The sequence below is a fragment of the Mesoplodon bidens genome (assembly GCF_964165515.1).
Source record: "Mesoplodon bidens genome assembly, chromosome: 15".
Taxonomy (NCBI): Eukaryota; Metazoa; Chordata; class Mammalia; order Artiodactyla; family Ziphiidae; genus Mesoplodon; species Mesoplodon bidens.
In genome coordinates this window covers 24,388,833-24,416,489 of record NC_138171.1, presented here as the reverse complement: position 1 = coordinate 24,416,489, position 27,657 = coordinate 24,388,833, and the positions used below count along the sequence as shown (strand labels likewise).

The 27,657-nt window shown below is 45.2% G+C and overlaps 2 protein-coding genes across 6 annotated transcripts in view; one reads left to right on the top strand and one right to left on the bottom strand.

Annotated features, from left to right (window-relative positions):
- Positions 1-3,901, top strand: part of ACSS2 (acyl-CoA synthetase short chain family member 2) — a 50,195-nt gene extending 46,294 nt beyond the window's left edge. For all 3 annotated transcript variants that reach the window (XM_081256281.1, XM_081256280.1, XM_081256279.1), the window contains 5 exons: positions 105-213; positions 1,656-1,724; positions 2,051-2,227; positions 2,810-2,884; positions 3,025-3,901. In XM_081256281.1, coding sequence (XP_081112407.1) covers positions 105-213; positions 1,656-1,724; positions 2,051-2,227; positions 2,810-2,884; positions 3,025-3,152 — 558 coding nt within the window. In that variant the 3' untranslated portion in view covers positions 3,153-3,901. The remainder of the gene's footprint in view (positions 1-104; positions 214-1,655; positions 1,725-2,050; positions 2,228-2,809; positions 2,885-3,024) is intronic.
- Positions 3,902-4,368: 467 nt separating this feature from the next.
- GSS (glutathione synthetase) overlaps positions 4,369-27,657 on the bottom strand; it is a 34,095-nt gene continuing 10,806 nt past the window's right edge. For all 3 annotated transcript variants that reach the window (XM_081255601.1, XM_081255602.1, XM_081255603.1), the window contains exons 3-13: positions 20,289-20,434; positions 17,875-17,950; positions 17,439-17,578; positions 16,620-16,736; positions 12,880-12,960; positions 12,705-12,782; positions 11,138-11,204; positions 8,069-8,263; positions 7,502-7,583; positions 5,822-6,011; positions 4,369-4,928 (exon numbers count right to left, since the gene is read on the bottom strand). In XM_081255601.1, the coding sequence (XP_081111727.1) occupies positions 4,805-4,928; positions 5,822-6,011; positions 7,502-7,583; positions 8,069-8,263; positions 11,138-11,204; positions 12,705-12,782; positions 12,880-12,960; positions 16,620-16,736; positions 17,439-17,578; positions 17,875-17,950; positions 20,289-20,434 (1,296 nt within the window). In that variant the 3' untranslated portion in view covers positions 4,369-4,804. The remainder of the gene's footprint in view (positions 4,929-5,821; positions 6,012-7,501; positions 7,584-8,068; positions 8,264-11,137; positions 11,205-12,704; positions 12,783-12,879; positions 12,961-16,619; positions 16,737-17,438; positions 17,579-17,874; positions 17,951-20,288; positions 20,435-27,657) is intronic.

The window sequence follows — 27,657 nt, the reverse complement described above, 5'->3', positions numbered from 1 at the left end:
GGAATGGCATTCAGGCTATTTCTCCTAAGGTTTGACAAAGCAGTAATTGTCTTCCTGTAAGACAGTGTAGCAGATGTTACCACTGTGTCTTCCTCACTCTCCAGGTGTTCAAGCAGCCCTGGCCAGGGATCATGCGCACGGTCTATGGGAACCATGAACGCTTTGAGACCACCTACTTTAAGAAGTTTCCCGGGTACTATGTGACAGGAGATGGTGAGCCTTGGCTATCCCCTTCCCAAACCTCCCACTGAGATATGTACTGTCCCCTTTCATTTCCAAGAAGAGTTGGTTAGGGATGTGCCTTATGTATCAGTGTCTAATATTCAGTCAGAACTACAGAGAAGATTATAAGAACAAGTGTTGCAGGAAGGCACTCAGCATGGTGCCATCTGAGATTTGATGTATGAGGGAAAAAGTTCTTATTTCCCTTGCTGCTAGGCTGAAAGAGATGGGGCATATGGCAGTATGTATTACTATGTCATGTGTATCCTCATGTCTGGAGCCTATGTTTGCCCATGTGTCCACCCACCAATCCATTCTTCCATAAATATTTATTGACCACCTACTATGTCCATGTACTTATCTAAGCACAGTACAGCTCTCATGGGGCTTACATTCTAGTAAGGGGAGACAGGCAATAAATACTGCAGGGATGGCCACCATAGATGGGATGGTGAGAGGTTTCTCTGAAGTGACATTTGACCAGGGACCTGAAGGGTGAGAAGGAGGCAGGCATGGGAAAATCTGGAGTAAGAATGAATGTTCTGTACCAGCGAGACACAAGCTTAGAATGTCTGAGGAACAGACTGAAGCTTGTGTAGCTGGAATGTATTGAGCAAGGGGAAGAATTTTATATCAACTTGGAGAGGGAGATAAGATAGGGCCTCGTGAGCCATGGTGAGGAGTTTGGATTTTATCCAGGGTACAGTGGGAGACCATCAGGGGTTTTAAGCAGAGAAGTGATAAGAATTTATTATTTAGAAAATAACTTTGCTTGTTTTATGGAGAATAGACTTCAAGTCAGTATGTTAGTTATCTATTGCCATGGAACAAATTACCCCCAAACCTGGCAGCTTAAAACAACAAATATTGTATTATCTCATACAGTTTCTGAGGACCAGGAATCTGTGAGTGGCTTAGCCGGTGGTTGTCATTCAGAGTTTCTCGTGGGTGGCAGTCAACCTGTGGTCGGGGCTGTAGTTATCTGAAGGTTTGACTGAGCCTGGAAGACACATGTCCAAGCTCACTCAAGTGGCTTTTGGCAGGAACCTTCAGTTCTTTGCCACATGGACCTTTCCATAGGGCTACTCATGACAGCTGGCTTCCCCAGAGCAAGTAATCTGAGAGAATGCAACCAACACAGAAGCCACAGTCTTCTATAATCTAATCTCAGAAATGACATCCTATCATTTCTACCAAACTCAACTGATCACAAGACAAACCCTAGTACACTGAGAAAGAGGACTACACAGGGGTATGAATACCAGGAGGTAGAGATCAGTGTGGCCATCTTGGAGCCTGCTACCACAGCAGGCAAGAGCAGAAGCAGGAAGACTTGTTAGGAGGCTATTGCTGTGGGTGTAGCAGTTTGGTAACGTGGATCTTGTATCCTACTGTGGGGTACTTATTATGTTGCACATTTCTTCTCTTCCCAGGCTGCCGGCGGGATCAGGATGGCTATTACTGGATCACTGGCAGGATTGATGACATGCTGAATATATCTGGTGAGGGCCAGGGACCATTTTCCCTTCTTATTTACCCTGCTTTCCCAGCAACTCCCAGCCAAAGCCTTCTGAGAGAGCCAGGATATCCTTTGGCCAGACCATGCCTGGAGTACAGCATTCAGTTCTGGACCCGGGTGTTGGAAGAAGAGTGATAAGCATTGAAATGTACCTGGAGGAGTGGAACCAGGATGGTGGGACAACTGAAGTATGTCCTGTGAGGAATGAATGAAAGGCCTTCCCCCTTTGACCAGACCAGGACTGCCTTATTGGGACAGATGGAACAGGGGCTGGGATCTCTCTCATGGCACTTCCTTTCCCTTGACAAGGACACCTGCTGAGCACGGCAGAGGTAGAGTCAGCACTTGTGGAACATGAGGCTGTCGCAGAGGCAGCTGTGGTTAGCCACCCTCATCCTGTGAAGGGCGAATGCCTCTACTGTTTTGTCACCCTGTGCGATGGCCACACCTTCAGCTCTACCCTCACTGAGGAGCTCAAGAAGCAGAGTAAGGAGCTTCCCTGGGCAGGGATTGCCAGGTCTCTCCTGATGGCCCAGGTTGCTGGGGAAGGGCTATAGTGAGCTGCTTCTCAAACCACAAACAGACCCCAGGGGGCCTTAGGTGCTAACTACCCTCTTCCCACCCAGTCTCTACTAGGTTAATAATGATTGACATTTATAGAATTCTTTCTCTGTGCCACCACTGAACTAAGTGCTTTAAATACATTAATCTATTTAATCTCTATAATCACCTCCATGAAATAGATCCTATTGTTGCTCTCACTTTAAAGATGAAGAAATTGAGGCTCAGAGAAGTTAAATCTCTTGTCCAAGGCCATACTGCTAGTAAAGTGGAATTTCAACTCTAGCAGGCTGATTCTAGAGCTTGAGTTCCATTAAGGTGAATTAATATAAAATGAGAGTGTAAAGAGACAATGTGTTAAAAGTGAGAAAGTCAGAAGTGAGCCTGAGAATGATTGTGGGCAAAACTTGAAGAGGAAATAGGTTGCAAACAAAGCCATCTCTGCCTTGGTTTTGGGCAGCCTGGCTAAGGGTACTGAAAAAATGCATAATGATTTGTTGGTTACAGTTAGAGAAAAGATTGGCCCCATTGCCACACCGGATTACATCCAGAATGCACCCAGCTTGCCTAAAACCCGCTCAGGTATGTTCAGAGGCCTTGAGGGATTGGGACTGGATTGGCCAAGGCCCAGTGGTGGTGGAGTGTGTGTGGATGGAAGCTTTTGGCAGGGCTGGAGTGGGTCAGTGTTGTCACCAGGTAACCAGAAGCCTGTGGTCCCCCAGGGAAAATCATGAGGCGGGTGCTTCGGAAGATCGCTCAGAATGACCACGACCTGGGGGACATGTCCACCGTGGCTGACCCATCCATCATCACCCAGCTCTTCAGCCACCGTTGCCCGACCATCCAGTGAACAGGACCCTGCCCATTACCCAGGATTCCCCCTGCTTGGCTTTCCAAAGTTTTGCCCACCCTCCCTGCCCCCATCCAGGAGTACTCAGGGCCTGTGCTGACCCACACCACCTCCCCGACGCGCTGTCTGGAACTGAGGATGAGCTTTGCCTCTGGGTGCAGGCAACTTCCTGTGACTGCCAGGCAGATGGGACAGGGCCCAGGTCAGCCTCAGGCTGCTGTGCCCACAGACTGCAAAGAGCCATTAGCGCCCAGAACAGGGACCTGAAGGTCATATCCCAAACCCAAGTTAAGTGTTCAGTGGGCAAGTGAGGGCATAGACTGAGGCAGGGAAGCAACTCTGTAATGCTGTGTCAGCTCTCTCAGGAAGCATCAGTACTTATTCTGGGCATGCACTTGCCCTTAGAAATGCTTGTTTGTGAGTCCTGGAACAATTGATTATTATTTTTTTAAACACTTTGCTGCTTCTGTTATGGATCTGCATTCCCTTTTGTGCTAGATGGCTTGTCTGCCATTTGTTCCAGAGGCTGTGCAGGCAGGCTCAGTTTCCAGAGGGTTTTCAGATCATTTGTGTCTTAGCAGGAGTAAATGTGTTATGTTCCTAGGACCAGAGGAGCTTGATTTTCTTGTCCTCTTTTCCCACCTTCCCCTGAACAGAGTCTTGCCCATGAGAGACATTCTCAGACAAAGCTCTCTTTTCTTGCCTGTTGTACTCAAGCCCTGTGGTTGTAGGAATAAAGTCTGTGACCTCAAGAAGGTGGTGACTTGCTTTCTTGGTTATCTTACAGGCTGTGTACTTGCTAGCTGTTCTGACTTGTGTGGGGGATGGGAAGGGGAGTGGTTTTCCTCAGGAATACCCCAATATTCACCTTCTAGAACTTTTGGTTTAGGCAGAGCTAGGCAGGGCTTCCAGGCCCTTTGACAAGCTCCTGAGCTAATCAGGAAAGCAAATGAAGCAAGATTACAACTGTGATGTCCCATCATGGTTGCCTTCCCTCCTGGGCTCCTGCTAGAGACCTTGTCTCTTCCCTATGATCCTGTGGGAGCATTAGTGAGTGACTAAGGATTGAAATTTCAGGGTCCTATCCATAGGGTCAGGAGCTAGGGAGACTCTGATTACAGCCAAGTTACTTCCCCTGCTCCAATCTACCTGAAGTGGGCCGACTCGGATTATAGCTTCTCCCTCCCCTAAATGTACAAACCAAGGAATCACAGAATCAACAAAGTAGTTTTATTTAAGGCAGAGGTGGGAAAAGGCTGTGCCCCTCTACCCTTTTCCTCCTACCCCTCAGTCTTATCCCAAGTCAGACACTGGAACTTGCTGGAAAGGCTGACAATGGGCTAACAGGAGGGTGGCAGTGTTATGGTCCCTTACCTCAGATCAGCTTCTTTTCAGCTGTACCCACACCCTGAGGATTTAGGGGCCTCTAGATCACACCTAAGGGAAACACAGCTTTTCTGGTTCTCAGATGGAAAAGCTGTGGGGAAGGTACCCAGCACTGACCCTTCCATGAAGACCCTGGAAATCTCTAGAAGAGATCAACCTTCCCAAGGTAAGGGGAGGGCAGCCCCTCAGGAGGGCTAGGAGAGGAATGATAAATACAAAGGATAGAAGGTCTTTCGAGTAAAGTCTGGGCAGGCCTCGCTGTGTCCTCACACAGGGTATGGGTTGTCTAGGACTGCCACTCCTGCTGCCACACCACCATCGGCATGCTCGATGGCTTTGGTTCGAAGCAGATGTCCCACGTGCTTGTTCATCACAAGTGTCTTTCCCTGCCTATAGAAATGGGAGCAGGAGACACACAACTCCATCACCTGGACTCAGCCCTCAAACCCAAGACCTTCACTTGTCCCAGCTGAGCTGTACATGGGTGACTGACTACACCTGAGAAAGTGCTAGGATTTTTGAATCAGATTTGGGTTTGCATCCTAGCTTGGATATTATTAGCTCTGTGTCTTTGAGCAAGTTACTCAGCCTTTCTAAATATCAATTTCCTCAGTTTAAAATAGGGATAATACCTCTCACTTTGCAAGATGGTCACGAGGATTGAATAAAGCAGGAACAGCACTTAGCATGATGCCAGGCTCACATTTCATGTTCTGTAGCTGTAAATGTCCTTCCTACCTCTCTCTCAAGATGGCTGTGGTGGGGGTGGGGTGGGGGGCTGGGGAGGAACTTGCCGGCAGAGATGCTGTAAGGGGAGTGGTTGGAGGGGAAGATAATAGAGAGGGCAGGCTCTGGTGGGGAGCATGGTAGGATCTGGAATTCCTTCCTTGCGCTGACCATGGTGTGAGTATTTTGCAGGAAGTGGTATGAGGGACCAGGAACTGTTCCTTACAAATTCCCCAGTCTTCCTCTTCCTGATTCTTTAGTGCTCAAATCCAAACCCAGGGGCCACTCAGCTTTTCAAAGCCACTGAGTAACCTCTAGCTGGCCCATCCCACCTTTTCCCAGAATCCCCAGTGGCCTGGGACTGGACCCAAATTCTTTTCTTCCCTGGGGTTTCCCAGTCCAGGGTTATTTTCTCACCCATCTTGATACTACTTGGAATTTCCTTTATAGTTTCAAAGCACTTCTCAGCTGGGCTTCATTTGATAGCCTTGTGAGGTGGGCAGATCTTGGATCCTTGGCCTCATTTACTAGATAAGGAAACACACTGCTTGGCTCACCTGACATAGACCCCGAAGATGCCCAGCTCTGAAATGCACTGGACCACTCGGGCGGGGCTGCCAGGTCGTAGTAGACAATTCCCAAAAGGTTCAGGTTCTATCTTCTCCATGAGGATGTAGGAGGCTCTCTCCTCACTGTCCTTCAGCCGCTCCAGGGCCTGTACCATCTCCTCCCCGTATAGGTTGTTACCTGCAATTCCACTAAGCAGTCACCCTGGACCCTCTCCCCACCTTCTCCACCCTGTGCTCCCACTTCTAGGGCCATGTGGGCAAGTCAGGAACCTCAGTTCCTGACACCAGCTCAGTGAACCCAGGGCAGGCCTGGCTTCCAAGGAAGAAATGTCACCTTAACAGGAGAGCGCTTACACAAGCGAACACACCTTCCACCACACCATCCTGCCCTGGTTCTCTTCTTACCTGTTTATGGCTATTCCTTCTCAGCCTTCCTGACTGGCTCCGGCCCCTCTTAAATATTGGGGTTTCCACGGAATCAGTCCTTCACCCTTGTTCTCTCCTCCATGTATATACATTTTTTTTTTCAGGGAGATCTCTTCCAAGGCTTCATCTATATCCTATAACTTGCTTACTCCCAAATCTCTAACTAAAGCTCCCTGCTCTAGACATCACAGATATCCCATGGGCTCCCCAAATAAACTCAACATGTCCAAACAGAACTCATTACTTCTGCCTGACTCTGCTTCTCCTGGACCTTCCTACCCTCAATCAGGTGAAAGGCATTCTTGAGTCATTTAACTCCTCTCTCTCCATTAGCTGTCATGAATCGGACATGTCTCTTCAGTGTGCACTCCACACTGTCATAAGCCCTAGCCCAGCCTTCTACATTGCTCTCTGGACAACTATACCCGTCTCCTCTATGGTCTCTCTGCCACCAGTGTCTTCCTACATTCCAGGACACGCTCTACCATGGCTGAAACATGGATCCTAGATCAATCATGTGTCCCTTCCCTCCTTAAAACTTTCTAATGGCTTCCCGCTACCCTTAGGATAAAATCCAATTTCCTACATATATTCAACGTCCTTTATAATCAGGTCCCAAACCATCTTTTCCAACCCAAATCCCTGCCTTCTCTCACCTCCCACACTGCACTCCAGCCTGACCAGTTACTCATTAATCTCCAAACATACCACATTTTCATGGGCCAGTGCCTATGCCTGAGGTTGCTTCTTCTGTATGGAATACTCTTCCCCCTTTTCCACCTGGGAAACTCCTACCTAACCCTTAAGGCCAAAATCAAAAACCATCTCCTCTGGGTCAGGAGACAGACATGAGGCAGATGTGATCCCTGCCCTCAAGGAGTTCAAACTAAGCAGGAAGATATCCAACCTCCTGATATGCCCCCATCCTGCTTCCCCACAATTCACCCTCAGGCACCTCAGACTACACTTGCCCAAACCCTCCAGTGCTGGTTAATCACATTCCCTTGTGCACGGGCATTTCTGTAGTGTAGTGGTTATCACGTTCGCCTCACACATTCCCTTGTGCTCCACTGCACTTGACCACAGGGTCTCCTGGGACACTGTCCAAGGTGGGGACATGTGTCAGTTCCTCTTGTATCCCCCAGAGCCTGGGACCGTGCCCATAGCAAGTGCAGATCAGCACTGGTGACAGCCTGCTGGCCCCCTTTCACTGAGCAGCCCTGCAAAGGGGGAACCACCTACCTCCACCCTCTCTCTGGGGCTTTAGCACGAAGCAGCTAGGGGCAGCAATGGCCTCAGTGATAGCCTGGTCCCCTTCTTCACCCTGGCAGGAGGCAAGAAAGCAGTCACTAGCAGTCTTGGGCCAAAGAGGCAGGAGCCAAGGTCCTGCTGGCTGTGTAGAGCAGCATCAGAGGAAAAGCAGGAGAAGGAAGAGCCATAAGCCCCTTTAGGCTGGATGCTACTATCTGGATATGACCCCAGCAAGCCCCCTGTAGCAGGAGTACAGTGACAACAAGCTTTCTTGGGCAACAGTTCAGGAGCAGCAGGAGGTCTGGAAAACGGGTACAGATATTCCTCAATTCTTGCTGTCTACCTCAGCCCCTTCCCCTGGTTACTGTCCCCATCTCCACCTTTGCTGTGGGAGCTTACAATGGATTCCAGCCCTCCTTCCCAGGGCTCTAGGGTTTTTCTCAGAGTATCACTGACCGAAGTCCAGCCCAGTGCCAGTTCCAGCCTCCACAACACATTGGGCTCTGGGTCCCTGATACCTAGGGGGCCTGTGGTGGGAGAAGTGGGCTATCCACGCACCATGTCCAGTGAGTAGAGGCCAGCAAAGGTGGCACGGAGGCGGGCCACGGCCTCAGGCTGGCCGGGGAGCAACACCTCCAGCATGCCTGATCTGCTCAGCTCCTGTTGCACCTTCTTAGTCCCAGCCAGCTGCGTGGCAATGTCTGGGCACTTGATAGCACATGACCTCTCCAGCAGCAGCCGTGCTCCCCAGTTCTGCAGAGAGAAGAAACCAAAAGGAATTCTACTTTATTTTACGTTGGCTGGCCTTTAATGAACATCCATCAGGTGCCAGGTATCCTCACATTCATTATCTCCCAGGGTCATTGCAACATCCTTGTGAGGCAGGTATGGCCCCTCCTGTTATGCAGGATTCTTGCCCTTATGGAGCTTATGGTCTAGCACAATGACACATGACTATAATTAAAAGGGAAAATGAGGGCTTCCCTGGTGGTGCAGTGGTTGAGAGTCCGCCTGCTGATGCAGGGGACATGGGTTCGTGCCCTGGTCTGGGAAGATCCCACATGCTGTGGAGCGGCTGGGCCCGTGAGCCATGGCTGCTGAGCCTGCGCATCCGGAGCCTGTGCTCCGCAACGGGAAAGGCCACAACAGTGAGAGGCCCGCGTACCGCAAAAAAAAAAAAGGGAAAATGACAAAAGGTGAAAAGGTGTAGAACAATTGATGAAGAGGTTTGAAAGGGGTGGGACACTTGTTTATGAGCTCAGCTTCCTACTGTACTACAAATAAAATACAAACTCCTTACCACGGCCTATAAGATCCTGTAAGGATCTGCCTCTTGTCTCCTTTTCAACCTCATTCCATGCCATCCTTCCACCTCACTCCCACCTTGCAGCCACACAGGTTTGTCAGTCCTCAAACACAAATGTCATTTCCACCTCAGGGCCTTTGCATTTGCTGCATTTCCCTCTGCCTGGAATTTTTGTCATTTTGGCTTTTCTGATGGATGGCTGGATCCCTCTCATCTTTAAATCTTGGCTCAGTCATCTTCTCAAACCACCCTATTTAATGTGGGTTTCCCCATAATTCTCTGCGTTTTCACCCTGTTGTTTCAAAGAGTTTCCCCCAGCTAGAAAAAACCATTTTTTCTACTTTTGTTTACTTTCTGATGACCATCTCCCTGACCAAACTGTGAGCTCCATGAGGACCCTTGTCTGTCTCATTTCCTGTTGTATCTCTAGTGTCTAACACAGTGCCTGAAGCTTTGTAGGTGCTCAATAAATATTTGTTATTGTTGTTTAATGAGGTGAAATTGAGTGGACAGGTAGAGTCTGACAGGTGAGACTCAACAGGGAAGAGGTATTAAGGTTAACAGGATAATATGAGCAAAGGTCTGCAGGTGAGTAATCGCAGGATGAATAGTCTGGTGGGCCAGGAGTTTAGGGTGTGAGAGGCAGGGAAACGGCAGAGGATCATGCCTTCCAGCTCTAGTCCCCACTCTCAGGCACTAGAGGGACAGTCTGTCCTTGACTCCAGACCACATCAAACTGCCCACAGCAGGATCAGGGCTATGGCCTGAGGACCACCACCACTACCCCCATCCCACTCTCACCCCCCACGCATGCTGTCCTTTCTTTGATGTAGTCAGTCCACCTGCAGCATCTCTGCCTGGTCTTCACCAATAACCCCAGCCACCTAACAACTAGGCTAGTGTTTTGGGTAGAGTTAAAGGTACCCTGAATATCAGAGAAAAACCCAGAAAAGTACCCCATTGTGGAAAGTAGGGAAAGCAAAACTCAGAGATGAGCAGGGCCTTGCTCATGGTCACCTAGCAATTCACTAAGCCTAGCAGATTCACCTCCATGTCTAAAACTGGTCTGAGTTTCTCAGTTCCCTAAAAATGTTCTCCTCCTTATGCACTAATTTCCCTCCTTGTTAACTCATCAAAGTTTTCTTTGGCCCCTTCCCCAAACCCCTTGTCCTGGAACCAGGACATTTTCCCAATAGACAGTGGATTGACAAACCTGTGTGGCTGCAAGGTGGGAGTGAGGTGGAGGGATGGCATGCAATGAGGTTGAAAAGGAGACAAGAGGCAGATCCCTATACAGCTGGGCCTTAGGGAGGATCTTACGTTCAAAGAATTATCAGTCTGAAAGGAGTCCCCTCAATATTCTAGGGTAGTTCCCTCACTTTACAGAAACTGAGCCCAGAAAGGGTCAGGAACCTGCCCGTGGTCACACAGAGGCAGAGCCAAATGCTCATGACCCCCAGACTACTGCTTATGGTATTTTCTAACTTATTTTCTCCTTTACCTTCTCCCAACTGAAAGTAGGGCTTCTTAGCTTCTCCATGCTGTGGATTAGGGGCAGGGGGAGGAGAATTATATACTAGGAAAGCCACTGGACTGAGAGTCAGAAAGTGTGGGAGCTCTCTGTGGGACCTTAGATAAGCACCTGCATCTCTCAAACCTTAGTTTCTCCATCTATATAATGGGGATAATTACACACCTCACAGAGTGGTTATAAGGATTAAATGAAATATTGGATGTGGAATGTAATTTTGAAACTACCTGGTAGGATAGCAAGCTAAGGTGATGTTATCATTACTGTCGTTAACATGAATGGACAGCAGATAAAAACTTTCTGATGCAGATAAAAGAGAAGTAAGAGTTGGCAAGAAGGAAATGGTGTAGTGGCACTGGTTTGCACTGGCTAGTGAGAGCTGACTGGATCCATCTCTTCCCAGCTCTGTTCAGAGATGTTAAGATGGGTAGCTTTGAAACTGGCCAGGATGGGAGTAGTTACAACCTAGAAATCCGAAAATGCTACAAATAGGGGCTTGTCTCCACAGAAGGATTATTGTTACACATTTACCAGCATATCCCTACAAACAGTGTGAATGGCTGGTGCATTGTGGTTTCCTGAGGATTCAGATTCTAGAAGATTGTGTGTAGAGAGTGAGAGGCAGCAAAAAGCTTGTGGGAGGACAGGAAGTTCCAGCAGCAAGTTCCCTGAGGAAGAACTGAAGCCAGAGATCAGGAAATAACCTAGGTTGTTGTGACACCTGAGTTGAATCTCTGAAGAACGATGGTAGGTCCCAGAGGCAAAGAATGGTCTAACAGAAAGTACCAACCTGCAGACTGTAGTGACTTGGCATGTAGCCATCCCGGAAGTAAACCACAGCAACTTCCTGGCCGTCCCTAGAACACAAGATGGAGAAAGCTGTTGTGTTAAATTAAAACTGATGTGTTCAGGGACTTCCCTAGTGGCGCAGTGGTTGAGAATCTGCCTGCCAATGCAGGGGACACGGGTTCGAGCGCTGGTCCGGGAAGATCCCACATGCTGTGGAGCAACTAAGCCCGTGCGCCACAACTACTGAGCCTGCGCTCTAGAGCCCGCGAACCACAACTACTGAAGCCTGTGCGCCTAGAGCCCGTGCTCCGCAGCAAGAGAAGCCACCGCAATGAGAAGCCCCCACACCGCAACAAAGAGTAGCCCCCGCTCGCCCCAACTAGAGAAAGCCCGCATGCAGCAACGGAGACCCAACACAGCCAAAAATAAATAAAATAAAATAAATAAATTTATGAGATAAAAAATAAAATAAAACTGATGTATTCAGTGGTTCAATCTATTTCAGGGTGCATCAAAATGCATTTGGCTTCTTTGAAAGTCAGTCCACAGGGGTAGCCTGAACAGGGATTCATTGGAAGTATGAAAGTAGACACCCACACACCATCAATGCTTCCACTAAAAAATGGAGGTATGCAGTGGGGAATGCTTTCTAATATTCCAGATCTAGAGTCATTCTAGTAAGGCCGAAGGCAACCAGAATCAAATTAGGTAAAATTTTTAAAAGTGGGCTCAAAATTACTGAGCAGCAGAATCATATTGCTATATATAATCATATTGCTAGCAAAACACACTTGTATTTACACTGCTTAAAGTCGCTGATTTTTTTAAATGGTAGGGGGTGAGGGTGGGGAGATGCAAAATATGAATCTAGTTAAGCCACATACTGTCTTTTTGAACTTCTTCCCCTTTTCTTTGATTTATTTGATATTGTTTGATTTATCTGGAAAGTAAATTAATGACTTTGTTTTGTTAAGACAGAACCACACTTTGAAAATAGTTAAGTGGTATTGTGAAACGCCAGGAGGTTCTTAATTTTAAGAATCACACATTTCCAGGTCTAAATATGTGTGCTGTAAGCAATGCTACCCAAATATGTGATACTGAAGTCACTTGGTGGTGGCCCCTGAAGGGAAGCACAGGGCCTGGCTTGGAACACAAATCCAGGCCCTTTGAGGTCTTGCATGAGACCTCAGAGAGCAACTCCCAGACCAATCAAAGAATGAGCTGGCTACTCCTCTTCCTCCTTGACTGCCCAACCCAACTGCCCAGGTCTGGCTTGACTAGCCAAGAAGGGCAAGAAAACTTTTGGGAGCCCAGAGGCATATGAAAACCAAGGTTATCCAGAATGTCAATAGCTCTGATACAACCCATTAGAAGCAGAACTTGGCTTCTCCAAAATTTCCTGGGATGGTGGGATATTTTCAGAGTTCACCCTAAAGTTCAGAGAGAAGGAAGCAAGCCATCACATCTCCCAGAAGAAAGGATTATTTAGGGGAAGTGGGCAGCAGGATGAGTTTCCTAAATCAGCCCTCTATTGGATCCTTGGGGAATGCTCCCTGGACACTTACATAAACAGTCTTCGGTCCTGGTCTAGAGACCCCTTTTCAGAGACATCTTCGAACTTTCGCCGGATTACATGGATATTCCTGGGAAAGATGGGCAAGGCTCAGAGTGGATGCTCTGTTCTGAGTGGCTCTCCCCAGTCCTGGGGCTACATCTGGAGGTCTCCCCTCCTTTACTTACCTGGCCAGTAGCTCATTCTCTATGGCACGCTGGTCAAATATATTCCTTTCCTTCTCTTGGGCAATCAGTAGCACCCGAGCGCTGGGGAAAGAGCACAGGTGGCCCAAGGTGGCTACAAATCTTGTCTTCCCTCCATCCCACCCCCTCAGAAGTGAGAATGAGAACACGGCTTCCCTGAAAGAGTAGATATTCTCTCTACTCAGGACTGCCTCAGGCATAGACACCTGAGGCTACAACACATTATTTCCTGAATATAGAAAACTTGAAAAAATGGACATGTCTCTTCCCCTTCTCCAGTAGGTAGATGAAATATTGTAATGATGTCAAACTTCTGTGCAAATTAAAATTTAGATTTAAAACCATCTCAAAAACCCAAGAGGACTTTTTCTTAGAATTTAACATAATGATTCCAAGTTCTTCTGGAAGAATAAAGAGGTGAGAGTACTGAAGAATATTTTGTAAAAGAACAATGCTGGGGGTTAGGGGATAATGACACACTATTGCTAGATTGTGAAGCATATAATAAAAGAGTATGTGATTCTTTCAAAAAGAAAAAAAAGAATAGCTCAATGGAATCCTCAACGGAATCCTACAGAAACACTATAGAGAAAACTATGAATAAGGCATTATCTCCTGGGGCCTCCCAACATTTCTGTGAGGTACACAGGGACACATCTGGTCCCACAGTATTAATGGGATCACTGGGGCTTACCTGGCCTCTTCCTTTCTGCTTATCCACATGTTTCTTAAAGGAGCAAGAGCTCCAGGACTCAGGGAAATGCTAATGCCAAAGAATTGTCTGTTTGGCTACCAACCAAGCTGTTTTCAGTTGTCAAGAACAGGTCCAGGTGTCTCCCACCAGACTCTCTTACTGTCACTGCTCAGCAGTACCAAACTCCATTTTTGCTGTAGCTGTATTGCTCTGTGCCCAAGGCTTCTTGCTGAGCTCTTGGGTGGGCAGACTTGGCTTAGGATTTTAAGTGTGGATTCCTGACCTCCCATACTTGGCCTCTTGTCTATCTCTGCTTTTCCCTCCCTCAGCTGAACCTCTTGGACTACACTCTGCCTGACTCCTTTCCACTTAGCTAAAACACAGGTCCTAGTATGCCCCTTCTCCTGGCCTGCCTGAAAACTCTTGAGGTCAGACATGACATTAAGCAGTCTTGGTTTTGAGTTGGGTATCTGAGAGACGACCTAGAAATGGTGCTTTCACAAGCCATCTTGCCCTGAGAGAGTCCCGAGGGCCAATGACCTTGCTCTTTACTTTGTAGCCTGATCTGCTCTACTCATGAGTGGGAGGTGGCACTTGGCCCATGCTAGCCCACCTCCAGGAAAAGGTGGAGGAGAGGCTCTAGGTTAAAGTGGAACTGCATGCTCTGGTTAATGAAGCCTCCTGCCAAATAATCGGACTCAGACTCGGAAAACATATTCTACCTCCTCCTGCCTTTAATTCTGAGCGTCTCTTGATAGCAGGTCTAGGAAAGTTATCACCTAAGGGAGGTGAAGTAGCAGTAGCCTGCTGACTGGGAATAAGGACTCCAGAGTCCCAGTGCTGGCTTTGCCAGTGATCTATGGTATACCCTTGGGTAAGTCAGTTTCTTTCCTTGGGCCCTGATTTCCCCATGTATAAGATAAGGGTGTTAAATAGATCATAGTTCCCAACATTTTATATCAAGAATCCCCTTTTCTTATTGCTACTCATTCTAACCACAAGACACTATATTTTGAAAGAGTTTGAGTAAATGTCTAAATTGAAATCATGATTCATTTTCCTGGCTTAATTTTAAAAAATTCTTAAAAAACATGAGATGGGCTTCCCTGGTGGCGCAGTGGTTGAGAGTCCACCTGCTGATGCAGGGGACATGTGTTCGTGCCCCAGTCCGGGAGGATCCCACATGCCATGGAGCGGCTGGGCCCGTGAGCCGTGGCCACTGGGCCTGTGCGTCCAGAGCCTGTGCTCCGCGACGGGAGGGGCCGTGGCGGTGAGAGGCCCGCGTACCACACACACAAAAAAACAAAAAACAAAACATATGAGATAATTGATGAAAATTCATCTGCTCTACAAATGCTCGCACCTCAGTTTTTCAGTCTATACTATGGGGCAATTCCTTTCAGAAGAACAGGGTAGTAGAGAGAACACAGGCTTTAGGGGCAGGTAAACGTGAATTCTAAACTTACTAGCTGTGTGACTTTGGGCAAGTTATTCAACCTCTCTGAGTGCTCCGTTTGCTCTTCTGTAAAACAAAACTCTTTAAATGGTAGTAATTATTACTATCATTATTGTTATTATTGAAAGTACCACATAATGACCCTCACTGAATTTTTTAAAGCATTTTTCAAATCTATGATTTCATTTAATTCTTACTACCATCCTTTTAGGTATTATTATTACCCCTGTTTTACAAGTTCGGAAACTGATGTTCAGGGAAAAGAACAGACTTTAGCCAAGGTCATTTGGGTCAGAAGTGCCTACTTGACTCTCAAAATGAAGGAATCCACTCCTGGCTCAGGGACCCCACAGCTCCTACCTACCAGTGCCTAATTCTGAGCACACAAGTCTTTTCTCTCCATGTTATTCACAGCCTGGCTAGAGAAACCCTCTGCAACATTCGTCTATCAGCAGTTCCCTAGCTGACCCATCTCCTGGCTTCACTCTTAAAATACAACCTAGCCAAGAGTTCTACTTGACAAAATATTTGTCTGATGACTTCCAAATGCTCAGAGTCTGAGGTTTCTTGAGTCTTAGTGAGGCTTAATAAGCCCAGAGAGGCTCTCTTGGAGGTAATAAAGTGATGAAGAATGCAGGTTCTTGAGGGAGATGGACTCTGGGCTCTACCACCAACTCACCACTTGACCTTGAACAATGCACTTCACTTCTCTGAACCTCAGTTTCCTCATCTTTAAAATGGGAGAGATGAATAATATCTACCTCAGAGTGTTTGAAATGAGGATTCAGTGAGATCCTGTATGTGAAGAGCTTAGCACAAAGTGTGGCACTAGTAGGTACTCATTAAGGGTAAACTATTATTGCTATATTAACATAGCAATAACTGTTAGTACAGTGGCCGCTCACTTATCCAGAAGTCATATCCGGAACATCTAGCATCTTTACACATCTGGAACACGGTTGAGAAATAGGAAGGAAGCAAAAAAATGCCTCTGAACAGTTAAAACAGATACTATAAAATCCCTAAATCAAAGTTTACACATTTACTCATCAAAGAGGCCCTCACACTCATTAGACACAAATATAACAGATCATTTGCTTTCCCAAACTACAACAAATCAGAAAGGAGGTATAAGGATGGCAGCGGAGATTCTAAATTCAAGCAAAATGACAGCAGTCAGAAGTAAGAGCTATTAGTAGGAAAACAGACAGAAAAACTATGAAAAAAAGAATAAGAGCATAAAGCCTAATAACTGGGGCCATTAGTGCAGGCAAACAACCTCACATGCCTCTCTCACTCTAGGTAGCACTCCTGCATTACATCAAGATGCAATCCCTGACTGTCAAATGATCACCTGTAGCCAATGAGAAAAGATTAAATTATTATCAGCATCTCTTATTTAAGAAGGAAGCCCAAAACTCCATTAAAATAATTTTGTTACTTCAAAGTATAAGCTTCTATTTCAAGAAAAATTCCCTCATGATTTCCTAATGATGTCAGGCAAAGAAGTTGCTGCATCCATGAATGCTGAATCTAAAGCAGGATTCTGCTGACACTTTTTCTTCCCCTTACTTGGCTGAGCCGTAGAGTTCCCAGGCTTTGGCAATCCCCATGGCCAATCCCTTGCTGGGATTATTGGAGAGGATCTTGGCAGCTTCTTTGGTCTTACCCAGGACATTGAGAACATGTCTGTTGAAAGAGAGATGCCTACTTAGTAACTGGATGGACCTGGAAGACCCTTCTGCCTGTGACTCATAGACAATTATAGGAACATCACTTTGAGAGTCAGCTGAGCACTAAAAAGCATCCTACCATCATGCTCTTGTAGGATCCACCTCAGGCTGGAATGTGTTGGGCTGCCCTAAGCCTGGCCCCTGGTGTACATGCCCAGAGGAGCCCTGAGACCCTGTGTTTCCACTCCACACAAGCCTCCCAATGAACTGAAACCCCTTTCCCTGAGCCCCAGGTACTGTCTGGAATCCAGCTACAGACCATCTGGAATCACAGCAACCTGGAGCATCACTACTGACTAGAAGTGGATGTTGCTAGGGTCCAGCGCTCAGAAGGGAAGCCCCTGTTCCCTCTCTGCCTTGGATTCTGACCTCCTTTCAGGCCTCTTTCTTACCTCAGGACCCTCACAGATACTGTTCCTTCTGCCTGGAATACTAACTTGTACAATGAAGGGGCAGGACCAGATGAACCCTGAGGTTCCTTCTTTTTCTGACACACCAAGACCTACTTACAAGTGGAAACTGTGCTACGAGGTGGAAACACATGACCCAAGGCCCAGGAAGGCACAGTCAGCATTCGAGATCCCTGCCCCCACCTATGACTGTAGGCTCATCAGGCTGACACCTCACTAGTGTGCCCAGGATTGCCCAAAGGACCCACCGATGCACAGCAGGGGTCCGGGAGGCTAGGCCCCCAAAGCTGGCAGAGATGGTGTTGATTTCAATCTGTTTCAGGGCTGCAGAGCCATCTGCGTTGCGCTGGAACATGTAGTCTGAGCGATTCAGGCCCAGGAACACCGTCTGTGGGGGAAACTGAAGGCTGAGGACATTTGCCCAGGGGCTGACTCTGAGGGCCTAGCCACAGAGCTAGGTACCATGAACTCTACGCAGAGGTGCCAGCTAACACTCCCAAACCCAGTGGAATCATTCTTTGGGACATTCCAGGATTGGCCACTAATGTATAAACCCAGTGGGGACCAATGAGAGGCAGATTCCCATGAGCTCAGGGACTAGGCCAAATTCTTCTGGTTAAAACAAAAAAGAGAACGAGATGGGAGGGGCAGGTCCCAGACGGGGGTGACGTGGGGAATGGTTACCTGGGCAATGCCCTCTTTCAGGACTTGCTTGTGGATGTCAAAGAGATGAGCAGTGAAGTTGTCCCTTTTGATGGTGCTGAAAGAGGAAAGAGAGTATTTTCTAGGCTACATCGAACATTAAAGGTCAAGGATTCCCATTGTCTCCTGAATCCTCTCTGGGTCTACTGGCTCAAAATCGAACACCCACACCAACCCTGTAGAGAACAGTGGTTTAGAACACAGCTTTAGAGCCAGATGACTTGGGTTCAAATCCCAGCTCTACCACTCACTATCGGGCAACCTCAGACAATCATGTCACCTCTGTGCTTCAGTTTGCTCATCTGTAAAATGAAGAGGGATATAATTATATTTATAACAGAGAGCTGTAGTGAAGAGTAAAGGCAATATTACATGTACAGAATTGAACATAGTGTGTGGTCCCAAGAAGAATTCAAAACTGGCATACGATATGACCATTCTGTAGTTGTAAGCTTTCTAGTTGACCTAACATTAACTCTCCGTAGCTTCCCCTATGTTCTGGGACCTCCCAGGACAAGTCTTTTCCACCTCTTCCGTGGCAGCACTCAGAGATTAGAAGACAGCAGTTATGCCCTGTGCCCCAAAAGGTTTTTCTGACTCAAGCTAAATATCCTAATTTTTTTCTTCAACCAGTCCTTATATGATGTGATTTCCTCAAGGAAGCCTTCCCTATCTGGGTCAGATCCCCCTGGTGTGCACTCTCATAGCACTGTGGACCTCTCCTTTACAGTACTGATTGCAGTTGTAATTTCCATTTTATTTGTGTGATGACTAGTATTCTCTCTCCTATTTGACTATAAACCACATGAGGATGGGGACCATGTCTCTGCTAGCTCATCATCATGGCCCAGTGTGCTACTGTGACATGTGACATGAGGTAGGACCCAGCCAGTATGGTTTTCTGGAGCCTTAAGGAAGAAACACCTACAGGTAACTAACTTGTTGCCTCTCAAGATTCAGGGTGATCTCTGCATGCTTGCTCAAGCCTAACTCTCAGGCTCACCTTGTTACAGGGACCCCACTGAGCCCATGTAGCTCAGGCCTGCCCTGAAGTTCCTCTCTCCCCAGCCAGCTCTCATGGGGTTTCGCAGCCCTTGGTGAAGAGGAGAGTCCCTAAGCTGGGACTCTCCTAGGCTGTTATTCTAGCTCATGGGACCCTAGGCCTTTTCTCCCTTACAGGCTAGGGTTTGTGTGTATTTCAGAGGAGAGGGTAATAGGGAAGACAGGGGTTGCAGAGATGGGCTGCAGGGAAGGTCTCACACATAACTGCAGCTTTAGGATAAAGGTCATAAATCAGGCTGCTCATATTTGCCACAAGCTAGAATCACAGGTACAAAAGCCGGGCCCATCCCGAGAAAGATCTGAGGAAAAGGTGGTGGAAAGGTTTGTACATTCAGGACTCAGTGGGTTTCTAGCTGCAAGTCAATGGTTTCCAAACTTCTTACCATTATGAACCCTTCTCGTTTTCACCCTCACACCAATGTGCACATTTTTAAAAGATTTTGTGGGGACTTCACTGGTGAGCCAACGATTGAGACTCCGAGCTCCCAACACAGGGGACCCGGGTTCGATCCCCGGTTGGGGAACTGGATCCCGCATGCTGCAACTAAGACCCAGTGCAGCCAAATAAATAAATATTAAAAAAAAATTTTGTGTTTAACAAAATAGTTTTCTTTTGAAAAATTAATGAGACATGCAATCATATATATATGTACACACACACACACATTCTCTCTCCACACACACACACACATATTTAATTCTAATTTAATTCTAAAATAAAGAAATTTCCCTTGCCCCAGGGCCTCAAGGGGAAAAAAGATCAAGGGAGAAGAGACAGAGAGGGGGGGATAGAGTGAGTCATTTCAGGGGTTCTGTATCCTTGTGAACTGGGTGTGGCCCAGTCTGCACCCCGTCCCACCCAGAGATAAGAGGCCTGAAGTGACAAGAAAGGGTCACTGCTTAAGAGAAGTAGGAAATCTGATTTTAAACCCATAACCCCTCCTGCCCTCTTGTTTTCTCTAAAACTAGGTTGACTCTCCCTAATCACAAATGGAGATTTCAGTCTTCAAAGCAGGGGGGTCATGGGTCAGAGAATCACAGAATGTCAGTGTCGGAAGGGACCTTAGATTTAGGCCAACCTCCCATTTTACAGATGAAGAAATTGAGGCCCAGAGAAAGAGAGGAACTTGCTTGAGGCCATATAAATAAGTGGTAGAGCCAGGGTTAGAAGCCAGGTCTCCTAACTTCTATTCTACAAATTTTTGTTTCTCCTGGGGAGTACCTGTCCCCCACCCCACCAAGTCACCTGCCCTGAGTAATAGCTCATGACTCCCCAGTCTTCCAAGCCCTTGGTTCTAGCACCTCACAGCCCCCGAAGCCCCACTGCCCTGTACCTGGAGAGAGTTTGCTCCAGAAAGGCAGCGTTCTGGCTGACAGCATCCACCAGCAGGTTGAAGTCCATTTGTACAGCATAGGCCTGCTCCAGCAGGGCACTCGGGACCAGTGAGGGGAAGAGTGTGAATGGGGCATAGCTCACCACCTGATCAAGGAGAGAGAGTGGGCGCGGTAGAACACCTGTGAATGGGCTGTCTTCCTGCAAACACAACCCCATGGAAAGTGTGCCCTGCATTGACTGAGGACACACAAACTACAGAATAGTGGTTACCTCTGGGAAGGGAGGGAGGAGAACAGGACGAGGAATGGATATAAAGAGAACTTGCAGACTTTGTTTTTGGCCATTTTTCTTCTGATCTTTTTTTTTTTTAATGTAAAGAGATCAAATATTACAAAGTCTAGAAGACAAATAAACCAAAAAATTATTGAGCGCTGACTGTGTGCTCAGCACTGTTTTAAATACTTTACATGGATTCATCATTTAACGCCATGAGAAAGATACTATTATTATCTATACCTAATAAATAGATAAGGGAACTAAGTCTCAGAGATGTTAAGTAACATGTCCAAAATTATATAAAGCTAATAGGTGACACTGGGATTTGAACCATGAATGTTACTAAACAACAACCACCATACACACACACACACGCACACACACACACAACTCTTAGCCAGTTCATATCCAAGCCCAGTACCCCTGCCTTCTGGGTGGGGGCGAGGGAGAGTCCTGCAGGTAGCGCTGCAGCAGAAGTGGACTCTGGTCTCCAGAGAAGGAGCCTGGAGTGGTTTCCCCCCAGTATTGGAGATGGTGACCCAGGTTGCCAGGCCTGGAGTTCAGCTGCATTCTGAGTTCTTTGGACTTTGGCAGAGCCAGGAAACCCAAATACCATCTAGAATACTATTTTTAGAAGGGGATAATGCATTCTGAGATTTCCAACAACAAATGAACTAGAACTTGGGTAAGAGAAGGTAAGATGACTTTGTGACTTATATCATGACTTTGTGCTTATATTATGAAGCATTCCTGAGTCTAACCTCTGAGATATATGCTTGTCATTATAATAGTATGAGTTAAGGGTGTTAGAACTTGGCATTCATATATTAATTTTTTAAAATTATTTTGAATGGATAATACAAACACATGATATAAATTCAAAAAAGACACAAGGATACATAGTGAAAAGTACATCTCACTACCACCCTAGCCCCAACGACCCAGTTCTCCCCAGAGGCAAATGGTATACTAGTGTCTCACATATCCTTCTAGACTAATGTATATGTATACATACATATTTTCTCTCTTTTTTACACACACACAAGCATATAATACATACATTGTTCTGTCCTTATATTTCAGAGACATTTCCGAATACATTCAAATAGAGCACTCTCATTCTTTTTATTTTTTTTAACATCTTTATTGGAGTATAATTGCTTTACAATGGTGTGCTAGTTTCTGCTTTATAACAAAGTGAATCAGCTATACATATACATACATCCCCATATCTCCTCCTTCTTGCCTCTCCCTCCCACCCTCCCTATCCCACCCCTCTAGGTGGACACAAAGCACCAAGCTGATCTCCCTGTGCTATGCGGCTGCTTCCCACTAGCTAACTGTTTAACATTTGGTAGTGTATATATGTCCATGCCTCTCTCTCACTTCGTCCCAGCTTACCCTTCCCACTCCCTGTGTCCTCAAGTCCATTCTCTATGTCTGTGTCTTTATTCCTGTCCTGTCCCTAGGTTCTTCAGAACCTTTTTTTTTTCTTAGATTCCATATATACGTGTTAGCATACGGTATTTGTTTCTCTCTTTTTGACTTACTTCACTCTGTGTGACAGACTCTAGGTCCATCCACCTCACTACAAATAACTCAATTTCATTTCTTTTTATGGCTGAGTAATATTCCATTGTATATATGTGCCACATCTTCTTTATCCGTTCATCTGTTGATGGACACTTAGGTTGCTTTTTGAATTATGGTTTTCTCAGGGTATATGCCCAGTCGTGGGATTGATGGGTCATATGGTAGCTCTATTTTTAGTTTTTTAAGGAACCTCCATACTGTTCTCCACAGTGGCTGTATCAATTTACATTCCCACCAACAGTGCAAGCGGGTTCCCTTTTCTCCACACCCTCTCCAGCATTTATTGTTTGTAGATTTTTTGATGATGGCCATTCTGACAGGTGCAAGGTGATACCTCATTGTAGTTTTGATTTGCATTTCTCTAATGATTAGTGATGTTGAGCATCTTTTCATGTGTTTGATGGCAATCTGTATATCTTCTTTGGAGAAATGTCTATTTAAGTCTTCAGCCCATTTTTGGATTGGGTTGTTTGTTTTTTTGATATTGAGCTGTATGAGCTGCTTGTAAATCTTGGAGATTAATCCTTTGTCAGTTGCTTCATTTGCAAATATTTTCTCCCATTCTGAGGGTTGTCTTTTGGTCTTGTTTATGGTTTCCTTTGCAGTGCAAAAGCTTTGAAGTTTCATTAGGTCCCATTTGTTTATCTTTGTTTTTATTTCCATTTCTCTAGGAGGTGGGTCCAAAAGGATCTTGCTGTGATTTATGTCATAGAGTATTCTGCCTATGTTTTCCTCTAAGAGTTTGATAGTTTCTGGCCTTACATTTAGGTCTTTAATCCATTCTGAGCTTATTTTTGTGTATGGTGTTAGGGAATGATCTAATCTCATACTTTTACATGTCCCTGTCCAGTTTTCCCAGCACCACTTATTGAAGAGGCTGTCCTTTCTCCACTGTACGTTCCTGCCTCCTTTATCAAAGATAAGTTGACCATATGTGTGTGGGTTTATCTCTGGGCTTTCTATCCTGTTCCATTGATCTATCTTTCTGTTTTTGGGCCAGTACCACACTGTCTTGATTACTGTAGCTTTGTAGTATAGTCTGAAGTCAGGGAGCCTGATTCCTCCAGTTCCGTTTTTCGTTCTCAAGATTGCTTTGGCTATTCGGGGTCTTTTGTTTTTCCAAACAAATTTTGAAATTTTTTTGTTCTAGTTCTGTGAAAAATGCCAGTGGTAGTTTGATAGGGATTGCATTGAATCTGTAGATTGCTTTGGGTAGTAGAGTCATTTTCACGATATTGATTCTTCCAATCCAGGAGCATGGTATATCCCTCCATCTATTTGTATCATCTTTAATTTCTTTCATCAGTGTCTTATAATTTTCTGCATATAGGTCTTTTGTCTCCTTAGGTAGGTTTATTCCTAGATATTTTATTCTTTTTGTTGCAGTGGTAAATGGGAGTGTTTTCTTGATTTCACTTTCAGATTTTTCATCATTAGTGTACAGGAATGCCAGAGATTTCTGTGCATTAATTTTGTATCCTGCTACTTTACCAAATTCATTGATTAGCTCTAGTAGTTTTCTGGTAGCATCTTTAGGATTCTCTATGTATAGTATCATGTCATCTGCAAACAGTGACAGCTTTACTTCTTCTTTTCCTATTTGGATTCCTTTTATTTCCTTTTCTTCTCTGATTGCTGTGGCTAAAACTTCCAAAACTAAGTTGAATAAGAGTGGTGAGAGTGGGCAGCCTTGTCTTGTTCCTGATCTTAGTGGAAATGGTTTCAGTTTTTCACCATTGAGGACAATGTTGGCTGTGGGTTTGTCATATATGACCTTTATTATGTTGAGGAAAGTTCCCTCTATGCCTACTTTCTGCAGGGTTTTTATCATAAATGGGTGTTGAATTTTGTCGAAAGCTTTCTCTGCATCTATTGAGATTATCATATGGTTTTTCTCCTTCAATTTGTTAATATGGTGTATCACATTGATTGATTTGTGTATATTGAAGAATCCTTGCATCCCTGGGATAAATCTCACTTGATCATGGTTTATGATCCTTTTAATGTGTTGTTGGATTCTGTTTGCTAGTATTTTGTTGAGGATTTTTGCATCTATATTCATCAGAGATATTGGTCTGTAATTTTCTTTTTTGTAGTATCTTTGTCTGGCTTTGGTATCAGGGTGATGGTGACATCGTAGAATGAGTTTGGGAGTGTTCCTCCCTCTGCTATATTTTGGAAGAGTTTGAGAAGGATAGGTGTTAGATCTTCTCTAAATGTTTGATAGAATTAGCCTGTGAAGCCATCTGGTCCTGGGCTTTTGTTTTTTTGAAGATTTTTAATCACTGTCTCAACTTCAGTGCTTGTGATTGGTCTGTTTATATTTTCTATTTCTTCCTGGTTCAGTCTCAGAAGGTTGTGCTTCTCTAAGAATTTGTCCATTTCTTTGTGGTTGTCCATTTTATTGGCATATAGTTGCTTGTAGTAATCTCTCATGATCCTTTATATTTCTGCAGTGTCAGTTGTTACTTCTTTTTCATTTCTAATTCTATTGATTTGAGTCTTCTCCCTTTTTTTCTTGATGAGTCTGGCTAATGGCTTATCAATTTTGTTTATCTTCTCAAAGAACCAGCTTTCAGTTTTATTGACCTTTGCTATTGTTTTCTTTGTTTCTATTTCATTTATTTCTGATCTGGTCTTTATGATTTCTTTCCTTCTGCTAACTTCGGGGTTTTTTTGTTCTTCTTTCTCTAATTGCTTTAGGTGTAAGGTTAGGTTGTTTATTTGAGATGTTTCTTATTCCTTGAGGTAGGATTGTATTGCTATAAACTTCCCTCTTAGAACTGCTTTTGCTGCATTCCATAGGTTTTGGGTCATCATGTTTTCATTGTCATTCGTTTCTAGGTATTTTTTGATTTCTTCTTGGATTTCTTCAGTGATCTCTTGGTTATTTAGTAGTGTGTTGTTTAGCTTCCATGTGTTTGTATTTTTTTTACAGATTTTTTCCTGTAATTGATATCTAGTCTCATAGCATTGTGGTCGGAAAAGATACTTGATATGATTTCAATTTTCTTAAATTTACCAAGGCTTGATTTGTGACCCAAGATATGATCCTGGAGGATTTCCCATGAGCACTTGAGAAGAAAGTGTATTCTGCTGTTTTTGGATGGAATGTCCTATAAATACCAATTAAGTCCATCTTGTTTAATGTATCACTTAAAGCTTGTGTTTCCCGATTTATTTTCATTTTGGATGATCTGTCCATTGGTGAAAGGGGGGTATTAAAGTCCCCTACTATGATTGTGGTACTGTTGATTTCCCCTCTTATGGCTGTTAGCATTTGCCTTAGGTATTGAGGTGCTCCTATGTTGGGTGCATACATATTTATAATTGTTATGTCTTCTTCCTGGATTGACCCCTTGATCATTATGTAGTGTCCTTCTTTGTCTCTTGTAATCATCTTTATTTTATTTTATTTATTTATTTATTTATTTTTTTGTGGTACGCGGGCCTCTCGCTGCTGTGGCCTCTCCAGTTGGGGAGCACAGGCTCCGGACACACAGGCTCAGCGGCCATGGCTCACGGGCCCAGCCGCTCCACGGCATGTGGGATCCTCCCGGACCGGGGCAGGAACCCGCGCCCCCTGCATCGGCAGGCGGACTCCCAACCACTGCGCCACCAGGGAAGCCCCTCATCTTTATTTTAAAGTCTATTTTGTCTGATATGAGAATTGCTACTGCAGCTTTCTTTTGATTTCCATTTGCATGGAATATCTTTTTCCATCCCCTCACTTTCAGTCTGTATGTGTCCCTAGGTCTGAAGTGGGTCTCTTGTAGACAGCATATATATGGGTCTTGTTTTTGTATCCATTCAGCCAGTCTGTGTCTTTTGGTTGGAGCATTTAATCCATTTACATTTAAGGTAATTATTGTTATGTATGTTCCTATTACCATTTTCTTAATTGTTTTGTATTTGTTATTGTAGGCCTTTTCCTTCTCTTGTGTTTCCTGCCTAGAGAAGTTCCTTTAGCATTTGTTGTAAAGCTGGTTTGGTGGTGCTGAATTCTCCTAGCTTTTGTTTGTCTGTAAAGTTTTAATTTCTTCACTGAATCTGAATGAGATCCTTGCTGGGTAATCTTAGTTGTAGGTTTTCCCCTTTCATCACTTTAAATATGTCCTGTCACTCCCTTCTGGCTTGCAGAGTTTCTGCTGAAAGATCAGCTGTTAACCTTATGGAGATTCCCTTGTATGTTATTTGTTGTTTTTCCCTTGCTGCTCTTAATATTTTTTCTTTGTATTTAATTTTTGATAGTTTCATTAATATGTTTCTCGGCATGTTTCTCCTTGGATTTATCCTGTATGGGACTCTCTTGGCTTCCCAGACTTGACTGACTATTTCCTTTCCCATATTAGGGAAGTTTTCAACTCTAATCTGTTCAAATATTTTCTCAGTCCCTTACTTTTTCTCTTCTTCTTCTGGGACCCCTATAATTCGAATGTTAGTGTGTTTAAAGTTGTCCCAGAGGTCTCTGAGACTGTCCTCAATTCTTTTCATTAATTTTTCTTTATTCTGCTCTGTGGTAGTTATTTCCACTATTTCTTTTTAAATTTATTTATTTATTTATTTTTGGCTGTGTTGGGTCTTCATTGCTTCGCGCAGGCTCTCTCCAGTTGCGGCGAGCGGGGGCTACTCTCTGTTGTGGTGCACAGGCTCAGTAGTAGTGGTGCACGGGCCCAGCTGCTCTGCAGCATGTGGGATCCTCCCGGACCAGGGCTCGAACCCACGTCCCCTGCATTGGCAGGTGGATTCCCAACCACTGCACCACCAGGGAAGTCCCTTTCCACTATTTTATCTTCCAGGTCACTTATCCATTCTTCTGCCTCAGTTATTCTGGTATTGACTCCTTCTAGAGAATCCTTAATTTCATTTATTGTGTTGTTCATCATTGTTTGTTTGCTCTTTAGTTCTTCTAGGTCCTTGTTAAATGTTTCTTGTATTTTCTCCATTCTATTTCCAAGATTTTGGATCATCTTTACTATCATTACTCTGAATTCTTTTTCAGGTAGACTGCCTATTTCCCCTTCATTTGTTTGGTCTGGTGGGTTTTTACATTGCTCCTTCATCTGCTGTGTGTTTCTCTGTCTTCTCATTTTGCTTAACTTACTGTGTTTGGGGTCTCCTTTTCGCAGGCTGCAGGTTCGTAGTTCCTGTTGTTTTTGGTGTCTGCCCCTAGTGGCTAAGGTTGGTTCAATGGGTTGTGTAGGCTTCCTGGTGTAGGGGACTGGTGCCTGTGTTCTGGTGGATAAGGCTGGATCTTGTCTTTCTGATGGGCAGGACCACGTCCGGTGGTGTGTTTTGGGGTGTCTGTGACCTTACTATGATTTTAGGCAGCCTCTCTGCTAATGGGTGGGGTTGTGTTCCTGTCTTGCTAGTTGTTTGGCATAGGGTGTCCAGCACTGTAGCTTGTTGGTCATTGAGTGGAGCTGGGTCTTAGCACTGAGATGGAGAACTCTGGGAGAGCTTTCGCTGTTTGATATTATGTGGAGCCAGGAGGTCTC